Source organism: Hypanus sabinus, chromosome X1 (assembly GCF_030144855.1).
Source record: "Hypanus sabinus isolate sHypSab1 chromosome X1, sHypSab1.hap1, whole genome shotgun sequence".
In the NCBI taxonomy this organism is placed as follows: Eukaryota; Metazoa; Chordata; class Chondrichthyes; order Myliobatiformes; family Dasyatidae; genus Hypanus; species Hypanus sabinus.
This window is the reverse complement of record NC_082738.1, coordinates 44,751,322-44,767,164: the sequence shown is the minus strand read 5'-3', so window position 1 is coordinate 44,767,164 and position 15,843 is coordinate 44,751,322. Positions and strand designations below refer to the sequence as shown.

The 15,843-nt window shown below is 40.0% G+C and overlaps 1 protein-coding gene across 1 annotated transcript in view; it reads left to right on the top strand.

Annotated features, from left to right (window-relative positions):
* Positions 1-15,843, top strand: part of LOC132385006 (breast cancer type 1 susceptibility protein homolog) — a 92,333-nt gene that overhangs the window by 4,185 nt on the left and 72,305 nt on the right. Inside the window, exons 3-6 of the mRNA XM_059956732.1 lie at positions 6,811-6,888; positions 8,013-8,101; positions 9,699-9,835; positions 10,983-11,076. Of these exons, the coding sequence (XP_059812715.1) occupies positions 6,811-6,888; positions 8,013-8,101; positions 9,699-9,835; positions 10,983-11,076 (398 nt within the window). The remainder of the gene's footprint in view (positions 1-6,810; positions 6,889-8,012; positions 8,102-9,698; positions 9,836-10,982; positions 11,077-15,843) is intronic.

Below are 15,843 nucleotides of genomic sequence, written 5' to 3'. Positions count from 1 at the left end.
CAATGAAAGAACAGAGGTATAATTCCAAGACCATATAGTGTACAACCTTTCTATTGTGAAAAGCCCTCATCTTTCCGGGTGGTAGAAGCTATGGACTTGGAAAGTGCTGTGCGTGTAACTGCAGTGTGTGCAGTGATTGGGGAGTGGGTGGATGTGGTACCAAGTAAAGAAGCTGCTTTGTCCTGAGGGTTGTCTGACCTCTTGAGTGCTGTTGGGCTGCATTCATTTGGGCACAAATAGGTCATAAAAACTTCTGGGGGTAGAAATCTGACACCCAAAATCGATGTCAGGGCTGCCTGAGTACACACACTATTAATTGCCTATACTTGTGACCATGTTTGATAATGCTAAATGACAAAATCTGTCTGGTCTGCCCCCTTGAACTCAGTAACAATGGTGCAAATAACTTGGCCCATGTTGTCTGGTTTGATGCAGTCCAGTTAACAGAGCACCATTGTCTTAATGTTTAGTGACTACATCTGAAATCTCTTAGTGTGTGGAACAGCTTGTGCTTTTAACTTCAATTTACTGCTTGTAATTTGCAAACAAAACTGAAAGCTGTTTGCAAGGTTCCTGAACATTTACAATAAAAACTGAAGCCTGATTCTTGTTTGAATTAATATTTGCTATATTCAGATAGCTCTAGCATATTCCTGAGTGACCACGACCCATGTGAGGTTTAACAATATTCAAGCAATATTCAACAATATTCACACCAGGAGACACACCAAGAGACACACTAGTGAGCACTGTTTAAGTGTTGGAACCCACGAGAAAAGTGTGGGGCATCGGAGACTGAACGAAGGATCGGTCAATTTGAACTCACAGTGTTTATAGCGAGGCCGGTGGGGACTTGTGTGTGTGTCCACCCTTGCCTGGGTGACGAGTCCACCTTAGAAGAACGGTCCAGCTAAAGGACAGAGGGGTCATACCTGAATGGCCACAACAACACATCGATGGGTCAAGAAAGTAAAGGAAGGTTTGAATGACTGTAGCTGTCACTGTTTGCTCTCTCCCCCTCTCTCCCCCTCTCTCCCCCTCTCACCCCCTCTCTCCCCCTCTCTCCCCCTCTCTCCCCCTCTCTCCCCCTCTCTCCCCCTCTCTCCCCCTCTCTCCCCCTCTCTCCCCCTCTCTCCCCCTCTCTCCCCCTCTCTCCCCCTCTCTCCCCCTCTCTCCCCCTCTCTCCCCTCTCTCCCCCTCTCTCCCCCCTCTCTCCCCCTCTCTCCCCCTCTCTCCCCCTCTCTCCCCCTCTCTCCCCTCTCTCCCCCTCTCTCCCCCCTCTCTCCCCCTCTCTCCCCCTCTCTCCCCCTCTCTCCCCCTCTCTCCCCCTCTCTCCCCCTCTCTCCCCCTCTCTCCCCCTCTCTCCCCTCTCTCCCCCTCTCTCCCCCTCTCTCCCCCTCTCTCCCCCTCTCTCCCCCTCTCTCCCCCTCTCTCCCCCTCTCTCCCCCTCTCTCCCCCTCTCTCCCCTCTCTCCCCCTCTCTCCCCCTCTCTCCCCTCTCTCCCCCTCCTCCCCCTCTCTCCCCCTCTCTCCCCCTCCTCTCCCCCTCTCTCCCCCTCTCTCCCCCTCTCTCCCCCTCTCTCCCCCTCTCTCCCCCTCTCTCCCCTCTCTCCCCCTCTCTCCCCCTCTCTCCCCCTCTCTCCCCCTCTCTCCCCCTCTCTCCCCCTCTCTCCCCCTCTCTCCCCCTCTCTCCCCCTCTCTCCCCCTCTCTCCCCCTCTCACAACAAAAGAATCAACAACTACCTCAGCCTACATGAACTGAACTGAACTTTATATTCACATATGATAATTCATTATCCCCTAGACAACGATAGAGCTTGTTATAGATTATTATTATTATACCCACACTTTTAGGTTTAGTATTGCTAACGTGTATTATCTGTATATTTGCATTGTTGATATTGATTTTGTATATTTTACTAATAAACACTGTTTGGAAAATAGTACCAGACTCCAACGGACACTTCTATCTTTGCTGGTAAGACACCCAGTTACGGGGTACGTAACAAATTGCTTTCATTTTCATTTTCATTTTTCCTTTGCTTTCATTTTATTCAAGGCTCCTTGGTGCCAGTAAGTCAGTCAACTTGCTGCCTTCGCAGTCAGTTTATACCCTAGTCATCTTTGTGAAACCCAAAACTAGACATCAATGAGTATGTTAAAGCTGCTTGTTATTACTGTCTGTGATAAATTCAATTATGTGTAGCTCAGTAGTAAGGTGGATTAGATATGTCTTTGTCGTGAGGATATAGCTGGGTAATTAACAAATGTGACTAAAGGTTAATCTGATTTTGAAGCACAAGTCTTCACTGCTGTAGTGTGAGATATTGTTTAGTCCTATAGTCTTCACCATTTTCAGTGCTCAGTCATTTTTAGATATTGTGCAGAGTGAATATGAGTTGGTTGAAGACTGCTTTAGCAACTTGTTTTGTGATGTGCTTTGTGCTGCTCCCAAAGTGGCTCTCTGTAATATTAATTAAACCAGGCTAGTTAACTGGCTTGATAGTAAACAAAGAATAGGCAATTCAGTCCTTAAAGCCTGCTTCAACACGCACTACAATTGTGGCTGATTATTAACTTCAGTACCCTGTTCTTGCCTCTTCTCCCATCCCATGATACCTTTGGTGTTGACAAATTTATCCTTTTCTGCTCTTTCCTCCGTTTCCTTGTGTGGTAGAAAATTCCATAAGTTCATTGCACCCTGGATGAAAACCTTTTTCATCATGGTTCTAACTGGCATATTGTGTATCCCGAGGTTGTGACTTGATTCTCAATTCTCCTTCCGTCAGGAGCACTCTCCCTCTATCTGCATTGTTTAGTTTTGTAAGAAAATATATAGCTTTTTGAGATTCTCTATCTTTCTTCCATATTCCAGTGAATACAGGTGTATTTGACCAATTTTTTTTCGTTACTGATACTGATTTCAGTTAGTTTCTCCTACTCTTCCCTTGGTTCTTATTATTTGGGGTCTATTTGTGTCCCATTTTCTGAAGATGTGGCTAAAGAATGGGTGTAATTGTTCCCAATTATCAATTCTTCAGTTTCTGACTGGACGGGGCCTATATTTGTCTTAACCTATCTTCACCTTACTTATTTATAAATGTTTTTATTGAATTGACTTTATTTCTTGTATCCTTCACATACATGAGGAGTAAAAACCTTTACATTACGTCTCCATCTAAATGTGCAATGTGTAATCATAGTGATCTATAATAAATAGAACAGTCAATGTAACAAAAATACACTCAAATCAGCGTATGTTCTCTGCAAGCTTATTCCCCCCCTCCCCCCCCCCCCCCCCCCCCCCCTTTACCTGCTTAAGCCTTTTGGCTTCATTTGAGTTGGATGAGGGTGGCACAGTAGTGAAGTGGTAAGCACAACGCTTTACAGTATCAGCGATCTAAGTCCAATTCCTGCTGCTGCCTACAAGGAGTATATATATTCTCCTTGTGTCCGAGTGGGTTTTGTCTGAGTGCTCTGGTTTCCTCCCACAGTCCAAAGATCTATTGGTTGGTAGGTTAATTGGTCATTGTAAATTGTCCTGTGATTAGGCTAGGGTTAAATCAGGGCTTGCTGGGTGGCGTAGCTCAGAGGGCCTATTCCATATTGTTTCTCAATTTTAAAAAAAATTAAAGTTCCCCATCTTCTGGTTTTTTTCCCACCCTTTTTTTTCCTCTGGTAATTTTGTGCCTGTGCCATGGATTTAATATTATTCCCAATTCCCCTCAAAAACTGCAGTTGAGCCCTCTTTCTTTATCCATTATTGTGCTAGACAGAAATAAATAATTGTGCATTTATATATAGTTTTTAATTACTATCCATTGTCCTATCTGCTCAGTCCATTTAGTAATGTTCCCAATCCATCATGACTATTTCACACACATACCTTTGCTGTTCCCTTTCTGTTCCATTTCATAATCTTAGTTTTTAATTCTACTTCTTCGCTCTCCTTCTTAAAGAATCTCAGATTATCACTCTTCCCTAAAGGACCACAGTCACCAAGCTGTGTCAATTCTTCCTTTCTCAATGTACAACACCTAGTCTAGGGACACCTGTGCTGTAGTTGCTGCTTTAACATTTTGTTTTAAAAACAGTAATGTACCATGTCTAGGAATTAGTCCACAGCATTGCTAATTTTGCCAATCTATGTGTATATTACATTCATCCCCCATCAGGAAGGCCTCGCATCTCTCCTTTCTTGACAAAAGAACCAACCAATCCCACTCTACCCTTCCCCCACCACCACCCTCCACCTGCCTGACAGAACTGGTTTTCGCCGTAAACAATTTTTCCTTTGGCTTTCCCACTTTCTCCAAACCCAAGGGGTAGCCATAGGCACTTGCGTGGGCCCAAGCTATGTCTGCCTCTTCGTCAGCAAATGTAGTACAGTAAATGTTCAAAGTCTTCCCTGGTTGTACCTCAACTCTTCCTCCACTATATTGATGACTGGTGCTGCTTCATGCATCCATGCTGAGCTCATCAATATTTTTGCCTTTAACTTCCACCCTACTCTTAAATTCACTTTGTTCATCTCTGACGCCTCTCTCCCCTTTCTTGATCTCTCAATCTCTGGAGGCAAACCGACAACCAACATTTTTTAAACTTACTGATTCCCAACATTATCTCAACTATGCCTATCTCCTGTAAAAATGCTATTCCCTTTTCTCAATTTCTTCGCCTCCGCTGCATCTGTTCTTGCAATGTGGATTTCCATTCCAGAACATCAGGAGATGTCCTCCGTTAAAGAACAGGGTTTCCCTCCCTTTACTATTGTTGCTGCCCGCGCCCGCATCTCCTCCATTTCCCATACGTTCGCACTCATCCCACCTTCCCCCTGTCATAATAATGATAGAGTTCTTCTTGTCCTTATCTACCACCCAATGAGCCTCTGCATCCATCAGATTATCCTCTGCAACTTCCACCATCTCCAAAGGGACCCCATCACTAAACAGATTGCCCTCCAGGTACTTATCTCTGCAAATGGCCAAAGTGCTTTGCCTCCCTGTACACCGCCTTCACCTCATCAATTGTGTCCGGTGCTCCCATTGCAGCCTCCTCTATATTGGTATGACCTGTTGTAAATTGATGGACCACTTTGTCAAGCACCTCCACTCCATCTGCCACAAACAGGATTTCCTGGTGGCTAAATGTTTTCATTCCAATTCTCATTCCCTCTCTAATGTGTCAGTCCATGGCCCACTCTTATGCCTAGATGAAGCCACCCTCAGGATAGAGGCGCAACATTTTGTATTCTGTCTGGGTATCCTCCAACCTGATGGTATGGATATCGATTTCTCCTTGTGTGTTGCTTTTGATTTCCAGCATTTGTGGCTTTTCTTTTTTGTAAAGACATTCATTATCATATTTGTGCCTGTCTTGCATGTATCCCTAATTTGCTACTTAGTTCTAGCCTTTACATCACGGCTGCTGTCTGGGGATCTACAGATAATCCCCACAAATATAGAATGAGATATACTGGGCCGTTAGGTTACAGGTAATGGTATAAATTTTTGTCATACTGTTGACTCTCCACACATACTTCAGTACTTCATTTAGAGCCAACAGATCTATTCTTGGTCTATTTATTCCTTTTAGCACAGTTACCATGCTACTCATTGTGTGTCATTCATGCAAAGACAAAACTGTCTCCATAACGGCTGTGTTGGTCACTTTTACCATTGTTATCACAGACCAGTGCATCTGCTGCAGGTAGATTGACTGTGAAGTCGAGCAATTTTATTCCTCCTGTTTGAATCCAGTTTAACCCTGGAATTCTTCAGGACTTGAGTGATTCTGTTCATACTGGGGTGACTGAGGCACATGGTGATGGGCATAGAAGCACTTCTGAATGGGCATATGGAGGCAGGGAGCTCAAATTGTTGTTCAAGGAGTAAGTAGCATTGCCTTATCAGCTAAGAAAAGATAGTTCCTGGTAATCAAGGGGATGTTTCCTTGTTTGACTTGGTACCATGAAGTTTCATCGGGTCTAGGATTAAATTTGAAGTCCCCCCGAGCTTCCTATCAATATACCCTTGTATCATCTCTCCTAATAAGATGGACCTGCTAGTAAGGCATGATAAACCTATTGATTGTGATGGAAGAGCTTGACACATTGTAAGTTAATAATACTCTGAATATGACTTGTAAGAATGTTGCTAGGCTGGTCCATGGTGCTGCCATCTTAACTTAAACACCAATTGTTATTATTTGTGAAAAGAACTTTGTATTGATGTTCTTTCTCCACAGCCTCCGCCCCCCAGTAGTTCAAAATGATGGCCTCCTGAATGCCTCTGCAAAATGCATTACTGTTACTCATCAGAACTACTCTGGCTTCTTCCAACAAGAAGGAGGAAAAAAAAAATGGAAATGCTAGTTGCAAGTTTCTCCAAGTTGCATAAGGTTCTGACTTGGAATATCCCATCTTGAGTTTAATGACTGTGCCTCTACCTTAACCCACTGATCAGAATTCAGTTGTTCTTGCTGTGAACATTTTTTTCAATTAATTGCTGTAATTTTAAATGGATAAGGCAAAGTCGTAGTTGAGTTTTTTGAACTTCCCTTCAGAAATAACCCTGTGTGGTACACCATGAGAAAAGATCAGCATTTTAAACTTTATGCACTCTTAATGCAAGTGTTCAGCACTGGCTGAGAATTGGAATTGATTTTAAAAATAGAAGTGTGTGGCTACATTCTTTCACAGATTTATCATGGGCAAGGTACAAATAGGGTAATATGTTGCATCATTATGAAACAATCTATATTGATGTGTTTCCTTTTCTCAGGATGACTTTTCAAAATTTCTTTTACTCAGGTTTTGTATATTGAAGCTTTTTGACAAGAAGAACAGCAGCATTCAGTGCCCATTGTGCAAGAACAAACTCACTAAGAGGTAGGTCAGAGCTAATGTTTTTTAAAAAAAAAGCATCAAAATATTTTATAAGCCACAAAAAAACAGCATTCTTCAAAAGGTCAGTGAAAAATACCTCATCTTTTGTATGGTCATGTTGCAACCTGCTGGGCTTGATGTGTAATTACCCAATTTTGGGTAATTCACTCAGTGTCTTTATCCATTTTTGTTTTGCTTGCCATTCTTTTTCTTTCATTTGTATAGTTTGCATGTCTCAGTAGGGCACACTATGCCTATACTTCATATTTGCAATCCATTGCAGTCAAAGTAGCTTAACTGCCTCTTAATGGCCATATTTCACTCAACTGGAGAAGTTTCCTTCATTTCACCATTGCCTGCCAGTAACCCCCACTCTCCAGCCCCTGCTGCAACCTGAACTAACTGTTTTTCTTGGATCCAGTCTCCTTCATTAGGAATGGAACATTAACTCACTTTCTGCAGATGTAGCCTAACCTGAGTTTTTCCAGTACTTTCTATTTTAAGTTCATCTTTCTGCCATCTGTTTTTCTGAACTTCAGATTATTAGATCTATGCATTGAATACATTGGATTGCTTTGTTAAATTTCACTCCAACTAGGTATTCTTTGGTTGTCCAGTTATTCCTAATTGCTATGGCCTGTTCCGTATCCTTCACTTCAAAATAGCCAATTTTGTCGAACATAGCAGAGTGGATTAATTCAGGGAACAACAGTGGGCATTTTAAATCATTTTAATTTCATCATGGAAAAGCAAAAGTTCATTGGCCGAGTTGATTTGACTCAGTGAAGTCAGTATGTAATATACCATGTGTATTGCACCAATAATTTAATTTAAATAAATCTAGAGCACTCATTTCCCATTCACTTGAGGAATGGGGTTAAAACAAATTCTAGCTGTCCAATGTTGGTGCATTTTGTTTGACCAATAGTTTTTAATAAAGATAGGGTAAAGTGTTGGCAAATGTTTTTAAATATTTGCTTTTTATTTCCCTTGCTGTAGGGTTTCACTGTGGTTAATGTAAAGGTTCTGTATTATGCTTAATATTTAGGCTAAATTCACTTTCATTATACTAGATGCTGCTCATGATCGACCTAAGAGTGTTTATTAAATGTCACAATTCATTTCAGGAGTCTCCAGGAAAGCACCCAATTTAAACAACTTGCAGAGGGAATTGTGAGGACAGTTCATGCATATGAATTGGACACAGGTTATGAATGTAAGTATCTAATTGTATTACTCAATATGCTAATCCTGTACTGCATAATTTATTTTAGTGGTTGTGTGTATTCAGCACTTACATATGTTAATTGTAAATTATTGACAAGTGGGCAGGAAAATGTACATAGCTTAGAACAAAGCTTAAAAATCCAGTTTCTCTTGAAGCAAAAATACAAGAGGTGCTGCATTACTGTGGATGTACTTAATGTGTTCTAATTAATAGGTTAATGTCCAGAAAGATGGGATAGAAGGTACTTAATGGAAAGTGCCAACTGTTGTAGTGTTGACATTATAATATCACCCCATTACTGAATATTTGACAAATACAAATAATTTCAAGCTTTGAATTAGAAATTATCACAGTATATTGCTGGAATTGATGCTTTTCTATATAATTTCTGTTATTTTTAAGTCGTGGATTTTTCTTCCAGTCATTTTGAGAAAATTAAAATAATGACATTTCTTTATTGCTGTGACTGAATCACATGCCAAATTCAACCAGGGAAATGCAAAAAATGTTCTGTTTGTGATATTGAGGATTATATGCCTTTTGCATTGATAGGCTGCATTTCAGTTGGGTGCCTGCCATCAAGTTGAAAAATGAAATTCTGAAACCATAATACTAATCACTGACTGAATTTAATCTGTTTATTTTTCTTTCTAAATCTTTTTATTAATATTAATAATATGGACAGAATACAGATGATATATTGATAAAGAAATTACTAACATACACATTCCATTACATATGAAAAAAAAACATACATAATAGTTACAATATAAATGAGTTTACCAAGACATAAGCCATAAGATATATGTATGGACATAGTAAATCTAAATATTTCATAATGTTTAATATTTGAATTGCAGCAAACTTTCTTATATTGAGCACCATAAATTCTGCAGTATCTGTTTAAGAAGGATTAAAGTACTCTAAGTATTTTAGACAATAGGTGCAGAAGTAGACCATTTGGCCCTTCGAGCCTGCACCGTCATTTTGAGATCATGGCTGATCATCTACTATCAATACCCGGTTCCTGCCTTGTCCCCATATCCCTTCATTCCCCTATCCATAAGATGCCTATCTAGCTCCTGGGGGAGCTATTCTTGGGGAGTGAGGGAAGCGGACAAGAAGAAAAATTATTTCTATCATGTTTTTCATTGCCTTGGGTTATCCAGTTGTCCAGGGCAAATTAATTGTTTTGAAATGTAATGCCAGTTTTTGCTCTTACGAAATGGCAATGTGACCAGGACCAGAAAATGTGTTCTTAATGAGATATCCCTGAACCTCTTCTCATTGCATCTCCCAATAAATAGAACTATGTGATCTGTGCATTCAACTAAGGGAACAGTTTAATGTTTTATCTGAAATATAACCTCTTCAGTAATGCAGATTCCCTCTACTGCAGACTTTGGGGAGGGACTCCTATGTGAAATCTTTTAACTCTGCAAGAAAATGCTTCCAACTGAACCAAAGCTGTCATTGTGTACGTCTGTAGATAAAGTTTTCAAAAAAACATCTTGTTTTAAATTTGTTGAATAAATATGGCTTTAGACTTGCAGTCGTAACTGAAGTATTTGTACTTTTTTACTAGTCTCCAGTGATGAACAGACAATTCCCTCAGCTGAGATCAGCTCTTACAGACAGTTATGGATTGATGATGACTGTGTCCAAATTAATAGTACCCCACCAGAAGTTATAGCTGCTGGATTCTCTGAACATCGTACTTTGGTAATACAATAATCTGCTTTTATATTTGTAATGTACTGATCCAGAAATTGTTAGAGCAGTGCCTCTTAGAGTAACTGCTATGAATTAGATTTGGTTTCAATTGTCTCCTTTCAGGCAACATTATTCAGCTTTGCTCAGAATGTGTTTTGACAAAGGTGTGAAATGTAAGAAAAAAACTTCAATAGTCTGTCTCCCTGGCCATTTAAAATGTTAAGGCCAGAGAGAGAAGCTTGCCTAACAGAAGGAAAGAGTAGATTTGAGTGGAGGAAGTGTCTACAACTGCCTCTGGATCAAATTATCATTAGTGTAAATTGAGATGACAGATTTTGAAGTCCCTGCGGAAGATGTCTCAACCACCATAAGTTTTATCACCGTGAAATGGTGGCCTTAAGTTCTCATTATGAAATACCTTTGTAAATGCACTACAAATACACAATTTTTTGATCTTGATGGGGGTGGTACTTTTACCTTCCCACTGAAGTTGGCAAGGTTGGCATTTATTGCCTATCTCTTATTGCTGATGGGTTTTTGCAGTCAGTGTGGTGTAAGTACTTCATTTAAACCCAGTGAACAGTGAATAATTATATATTTTCACTTGCCAATATTGTATGATTTGTAGAAGGTCGCATGCCCTCATGTCTCCTGTTCGCCACCACTTTAGCTGATAGGGATTGCAGTTTTAGGATGTACTTTTGTAAAAGACCTGGTGCAGAAATTTTTAACATCTCTAGTACTTTTTAATTAAAATCACTATCTCTCAAATTTAGTTCAAAGATTCAAATTTATATTTTAAAATGCTGTTAAGTCACAAACCCATCTCTGCTGATTTGCATTTCAGCAGTTTTTCCTATTTATTAATGAGTCCTTTTAACACTGAATTGAAACCACAGCTTTGCGATATCCATCATGAATTCTGCATGCCTAAGCCTTTGGAGTTGGGAGTTTTTTTTATTTGTGGCAAGCAGGTGTAGCATCAGATGCCAGCCACTGGACTTCATATGATATTTACCATGAATACTGATCTTTGTGAGGTAATCATTCCAAGCTCAGCATTATAAATATCGTTGTTTAGCAGTAAATTGCTGTATCACTTATCATAACTTTTTAACTGTTAAATAAATACTGAAATAATTGCTCTTTTATACAGAATATTTGTACCGACTCTTTAACTAAATTTGTAAGAAGGGGTTCCACAAGAAATAAAAGGCTGAAAATGGATGCTCTTGCTTATATTGAGATTGGTAAGAATTTCAAGTTTTCAGCATGATCTTTAGCATTGTTTATTTCACTGTTATTCAACACCCATCTCTTTCAACTTAACTAGGCAACAAAATGGCCTTCGAAATAAATTTCCCCTGCCTCAGATCTACTGGCAGTGCTACTATTTGGTCAGTGAGCTATTCCTGCTTGTATGTCCTTAATTTGATAGAATGCTCCATTGCTCCCTCAATAACTTGGATCATGAACCTAATATTTTACTTTAAAAAAAAATATCAGTTTACAAATGAATGAATGGGCAGCTTGTGCAATTGGTGTTTTTGTATTCATTAAAGAACAATTGGTGGTCTGGAGAATTTCACTGCTTGTCATTTGGTCTGCTTGTTTAAGTTTGTCATCTAACTGTACAACAGTTGCAAGAAAATTTGTGAACCTTTTGCAATTACCTGGTTTCTGCATTAATTACTTATAAGATGTGATCTGATCTTCGTCTAAGTCGTCATAATAATAGACGCACAATCTGCCTATGCTACTAACACAAAAACAATTGTGCTTTATCTTGTCAATACCAAGTACACCATTTAAACAATCAGTCTAGCTTCAAAAATATATGTGGAACTCTGGCATAATGCCCTCTACAAAAGCTATTTGGAGTTAGGTGTTCAATCAACAAATACTGAAGGAGGTGAAAAAGAACTCAAGGGAAACAGCAAAAGACCTGCAGGAATCTTGAATTTGCTAAAGTTTCTGTTCATGTGTCCACTGTAAGAAAAACACTGAACAAGAATGGTGTACATGGAAGGACAGCAGAGAGGAACAAGGAACCACTGCTCTCCAAAAATAATTGTTGCACGTCTCAAGTTTGCAAAAGACCACCTGGATGTTCTACAACATTTCTGGGACAATGTTCTGTGGACAGATGTGACAAGGGTTGAACTTTTTGGCAGAAATGCACACTGCTATGTTTAGAGGAAAAGGGGCACTGTGCACCAAAACCACCACCTTATTGTGAATCATGGTGGAAGGAGCATCGTGGTTTGGGGCTGTTTTACTGTCTTGGGCTGAACAGCTTCCAATCGTTGAGGGAACAATGTATTCAAAATTGTCTCAAGATATTTTACAGGACAATGTCAGGGTAACGGTCCATCATCTGAAGCTTAATAGAAGTTGGATGATGCAACAGGACAATGATCTGAAATACAAGTAAAACAACAATAAATGGTTTTAAAAAGAAGAAAATTCATATTTTATAATGGCAGTGAGATTCCAGATCTTAACCCAATTGAGATACTGTGCCATAACCTGAAGAAGGCTGTTCATGAAAGGTATCCCAGGGATATTGATGAACTGAAACAGTTTTGTATGGAAGAATGGTCTAAAATTCCTCCTGGCCATTTTGCATATTTGATCAGTAGCTACAGGAAATGTTTGGTGGAGGTTATTGCTGCTAACAGAGGTTCTACCGGTTATTAAATACAAGAGTTTGCATACTTTTTCCAGCCTGGATTGTGAATGATTAAACAATGTGTTCAGTAAAGACACAGAGTGTACAATTGTTTGTGTTATTAGATTAGGCAGATTGTGTTTGTGTACTGTTGGTACTTAGATGAAGGTCGGACCACTTTTTATGATTAATGCAGAAAACCATGTAATTGCAAAGGGTTCACAAACACTTTACAATTGTATACACGACCAAACAAAACAACGCTCCTCCAGACCACAGTGCACCCACAGTTCATGTATCACAGCATATAAAACAAATTGTTAACACATACAGTAATAAAATATAATTCAAAATGCATCTGAAGTATTACAGATGCTCTCTGTACTACAACACTCCTCAGGACCCTGCCCTTCACTGTGGCTGTCCTACCCTTGTTTAACTCCCAAAATGTATCATTTCACATTTGTCCAAGTTAAATTCCATCTGCTGTTCTTTGACCCACTTTCCCAGTTAATCTAAATTTTGTTGTAATACTGGTTGGCATTCTTGATTGTCCAACAAAACTACCAATATTGCTGTCATTTCAAATTTACTAATATAACATATAACCATATAACAATCACAGCACGGAAACAGGCCATCTCGGCCCTCCTAGTCCGTGCCGAACTCTTAATCTCACGTAGTCCCACCTACCCGCACTCAGCCCATAACCCTCCACTCCTTTCCTGTCCATATACCTATCCAATTTTACCTTAAATGACACAACTGAACTGGCCTCTACTACTTCTACAGGAAGCTCATTCCACACAGCTATCACTCTCTGAGTAAAGAAATATCCCCTCGTGTTTCCCTTAAACTTCTGCCCCCTAACTCTCAAATCATGTCCTCTCGTTTGAATCTCCCCTACTCTCAATGGAAACAGCCTATTCACGTCAACTCTATCTATCCCTCTCAAAATTTTAAATACCTCGATCAAATCCCCCCTCAACCTTCTACGCTCCAATGAATAGAGACCTGACTTGTTCAACCTTTCTCTGCAACTTAAGTACTGAAACCCAGGTAACATCCTAGTAAATCGTCTCTGCACTCTCTCTAATTTATTGATATCTTTCCTATAATTCGGTGACCAGAACTGCACACAATATTCTAAATTTGGCCTTACCAATGCCTTGTACAATTTTAACATTACATCCCAACTTCTGTACTCAATGCTTTGATTTATAAAGGCCAGCATTCCAAAAGCCTTCTTCACCACCCTATCTACATGAGACTCCACCTTCAGGGAACTATGCACTGTTATTCCTAGATCTCTCTGTTCCTCTGCATTCCTCAATGCCCTACCATTTACCTTGTATGTTCTATTTGGATTATTCCTGCCAAAATGTAGAACCTCACACTTCTCAGCATTAAACTCCATCTGCCAACGTTCAGCCCATTCTTCTAACCGGCATAAATCTCCCTGCAAGCTTTGAAAACCCACCTCATTATCCACAACACCTCCTACCTTAGTATCATCGGCATACTTACTAATCCAATTTACCACCCCATCATCCAGATCATTTATGTATATTACAAACAACATTGGGCCCAAAACAGATCCCTGAGGCACCCCGCTAGTCACCGGCCTCCATCCCGATAAACAATTATCCTCCACTACTCTCTGGCATCTCCCATCTAGCCACTGTTGAATCCATTTTATTACTCCAGCATTAATACCTAACGACTGAACCTTCTTAACTAACCTTCCATGTGGAACTTTGTCAAAGGCTTTGCTGAAGTCCATATAGACTACATCCACTGCCTTACCCTCGTCAACATTCCTCGTAACTTCTTCAAAAAATTCAATAAGGTTTGTCAAACATGACCTTCCACGCACAAATCCATGCTGGCTACTCCTAATCAGATCCTGTCTATCCAGATAATTATTAATACTATCTCTAAGAATACTTTCCATTAATTTACCCACCACTGATGTCAAACTGACAGGTCTATGATTGCTAGGCTTACTTCTAGAACCCTTTTTAAACAATGGAACCACATGAGCAATATGCCAATCCTCCGGCACAATCCCCGTTTCTAATGACATCTTAAAGATCTCCATCAGAGCTCCTGCTATTTCTACACAAACTTCCCTCAAGGTCCTGGGGAATATCCTGTCAGGATCTGGAGATTTATCCACTTTTAAATTTCTTAAAAGCGCCAGTATTTCCACCTCTTTAATTGTCATAGGTTCCATAACTTCCTTACTTGTTTCCCACACCTTACACAATTCAATATCCTTCTCCTTAGTGAATACTGAAGAGAAGAAATCATTCAAAATCTCTCCCATCTCCCTCGGCTCCACATATAGCTGACCACTCTGATTCTCTAAGGGGCCAATTTTATCCCTCACTATCCTCTTGCTTTTAATATAACTGTAGAAACCTTTCGGATTTACTTTCACCTTATTTGCCAAACCAACCTCATATCTGCTTTTAGCTTTTCTAATCTCTTTCTTAAGATTCCTTTTACATTCTTTATATTCCTTGAGCAATTCCTTTACTACATGCTGCCTATATCTATTGTAGACATCCCTCTTTTTCCGAACCAAATTTCTAATATCCCTTGAAAACCATGGTGCTTTCAAACCTTTAACCTTTCCTTTCAACTTAACAGGAACATAAAGATTCTGTACCCTCATAATTTCACCCTTAAGTGACCTCCATTTCTCTATTACATCCTTCCCATAAAACAACTTGACCCAATCCACTCTCTCTAAATCCCTTCGCATCTCCTCAAAGTTAGCCTTTCTACAATCAAAAATCTCAACTCTAGGTCCTGTCCTGCCCTTCTCCATAATTATATTGAAGCTAATGCTATTGTGATCACTGGACCCAAAGTGCTCCCCAACACATACATCTGTCAGCTGACCTATCGCATTCCCTAACAGGAGATCCAACACTGCCCCATCTCTAGTCGGTACTTCTATGTATTGTTGCAAAAAACTATCCTGCACACATTTCACAAACTTTAAACCATCCAGCCCTTTTACAGAATGAGCTTCCCAGTCTACGTGTGGAAAATTAAAATCTCCCACAATCACCACCTTGTGTTTACTACAAATATCTGCTATCTCCTTACACCAGGCATGGGCAAACTACAGCCCACGGGCCATATGCGGCCCGTTAAGCTTTTTATTCCGGCCCGCAGAACTTGATGAAATTATATTAATAAACCTTGTTAACGTTCTTTCCCCGCAATTCTGGCGTCTTCCCAATAGATGACGCACTCTATATACATTGACCTTTGTTGAGGTGCAGCGTATTACTCCACATTTGCGCTTTACTTTGTGACCTTGTGGCGACCC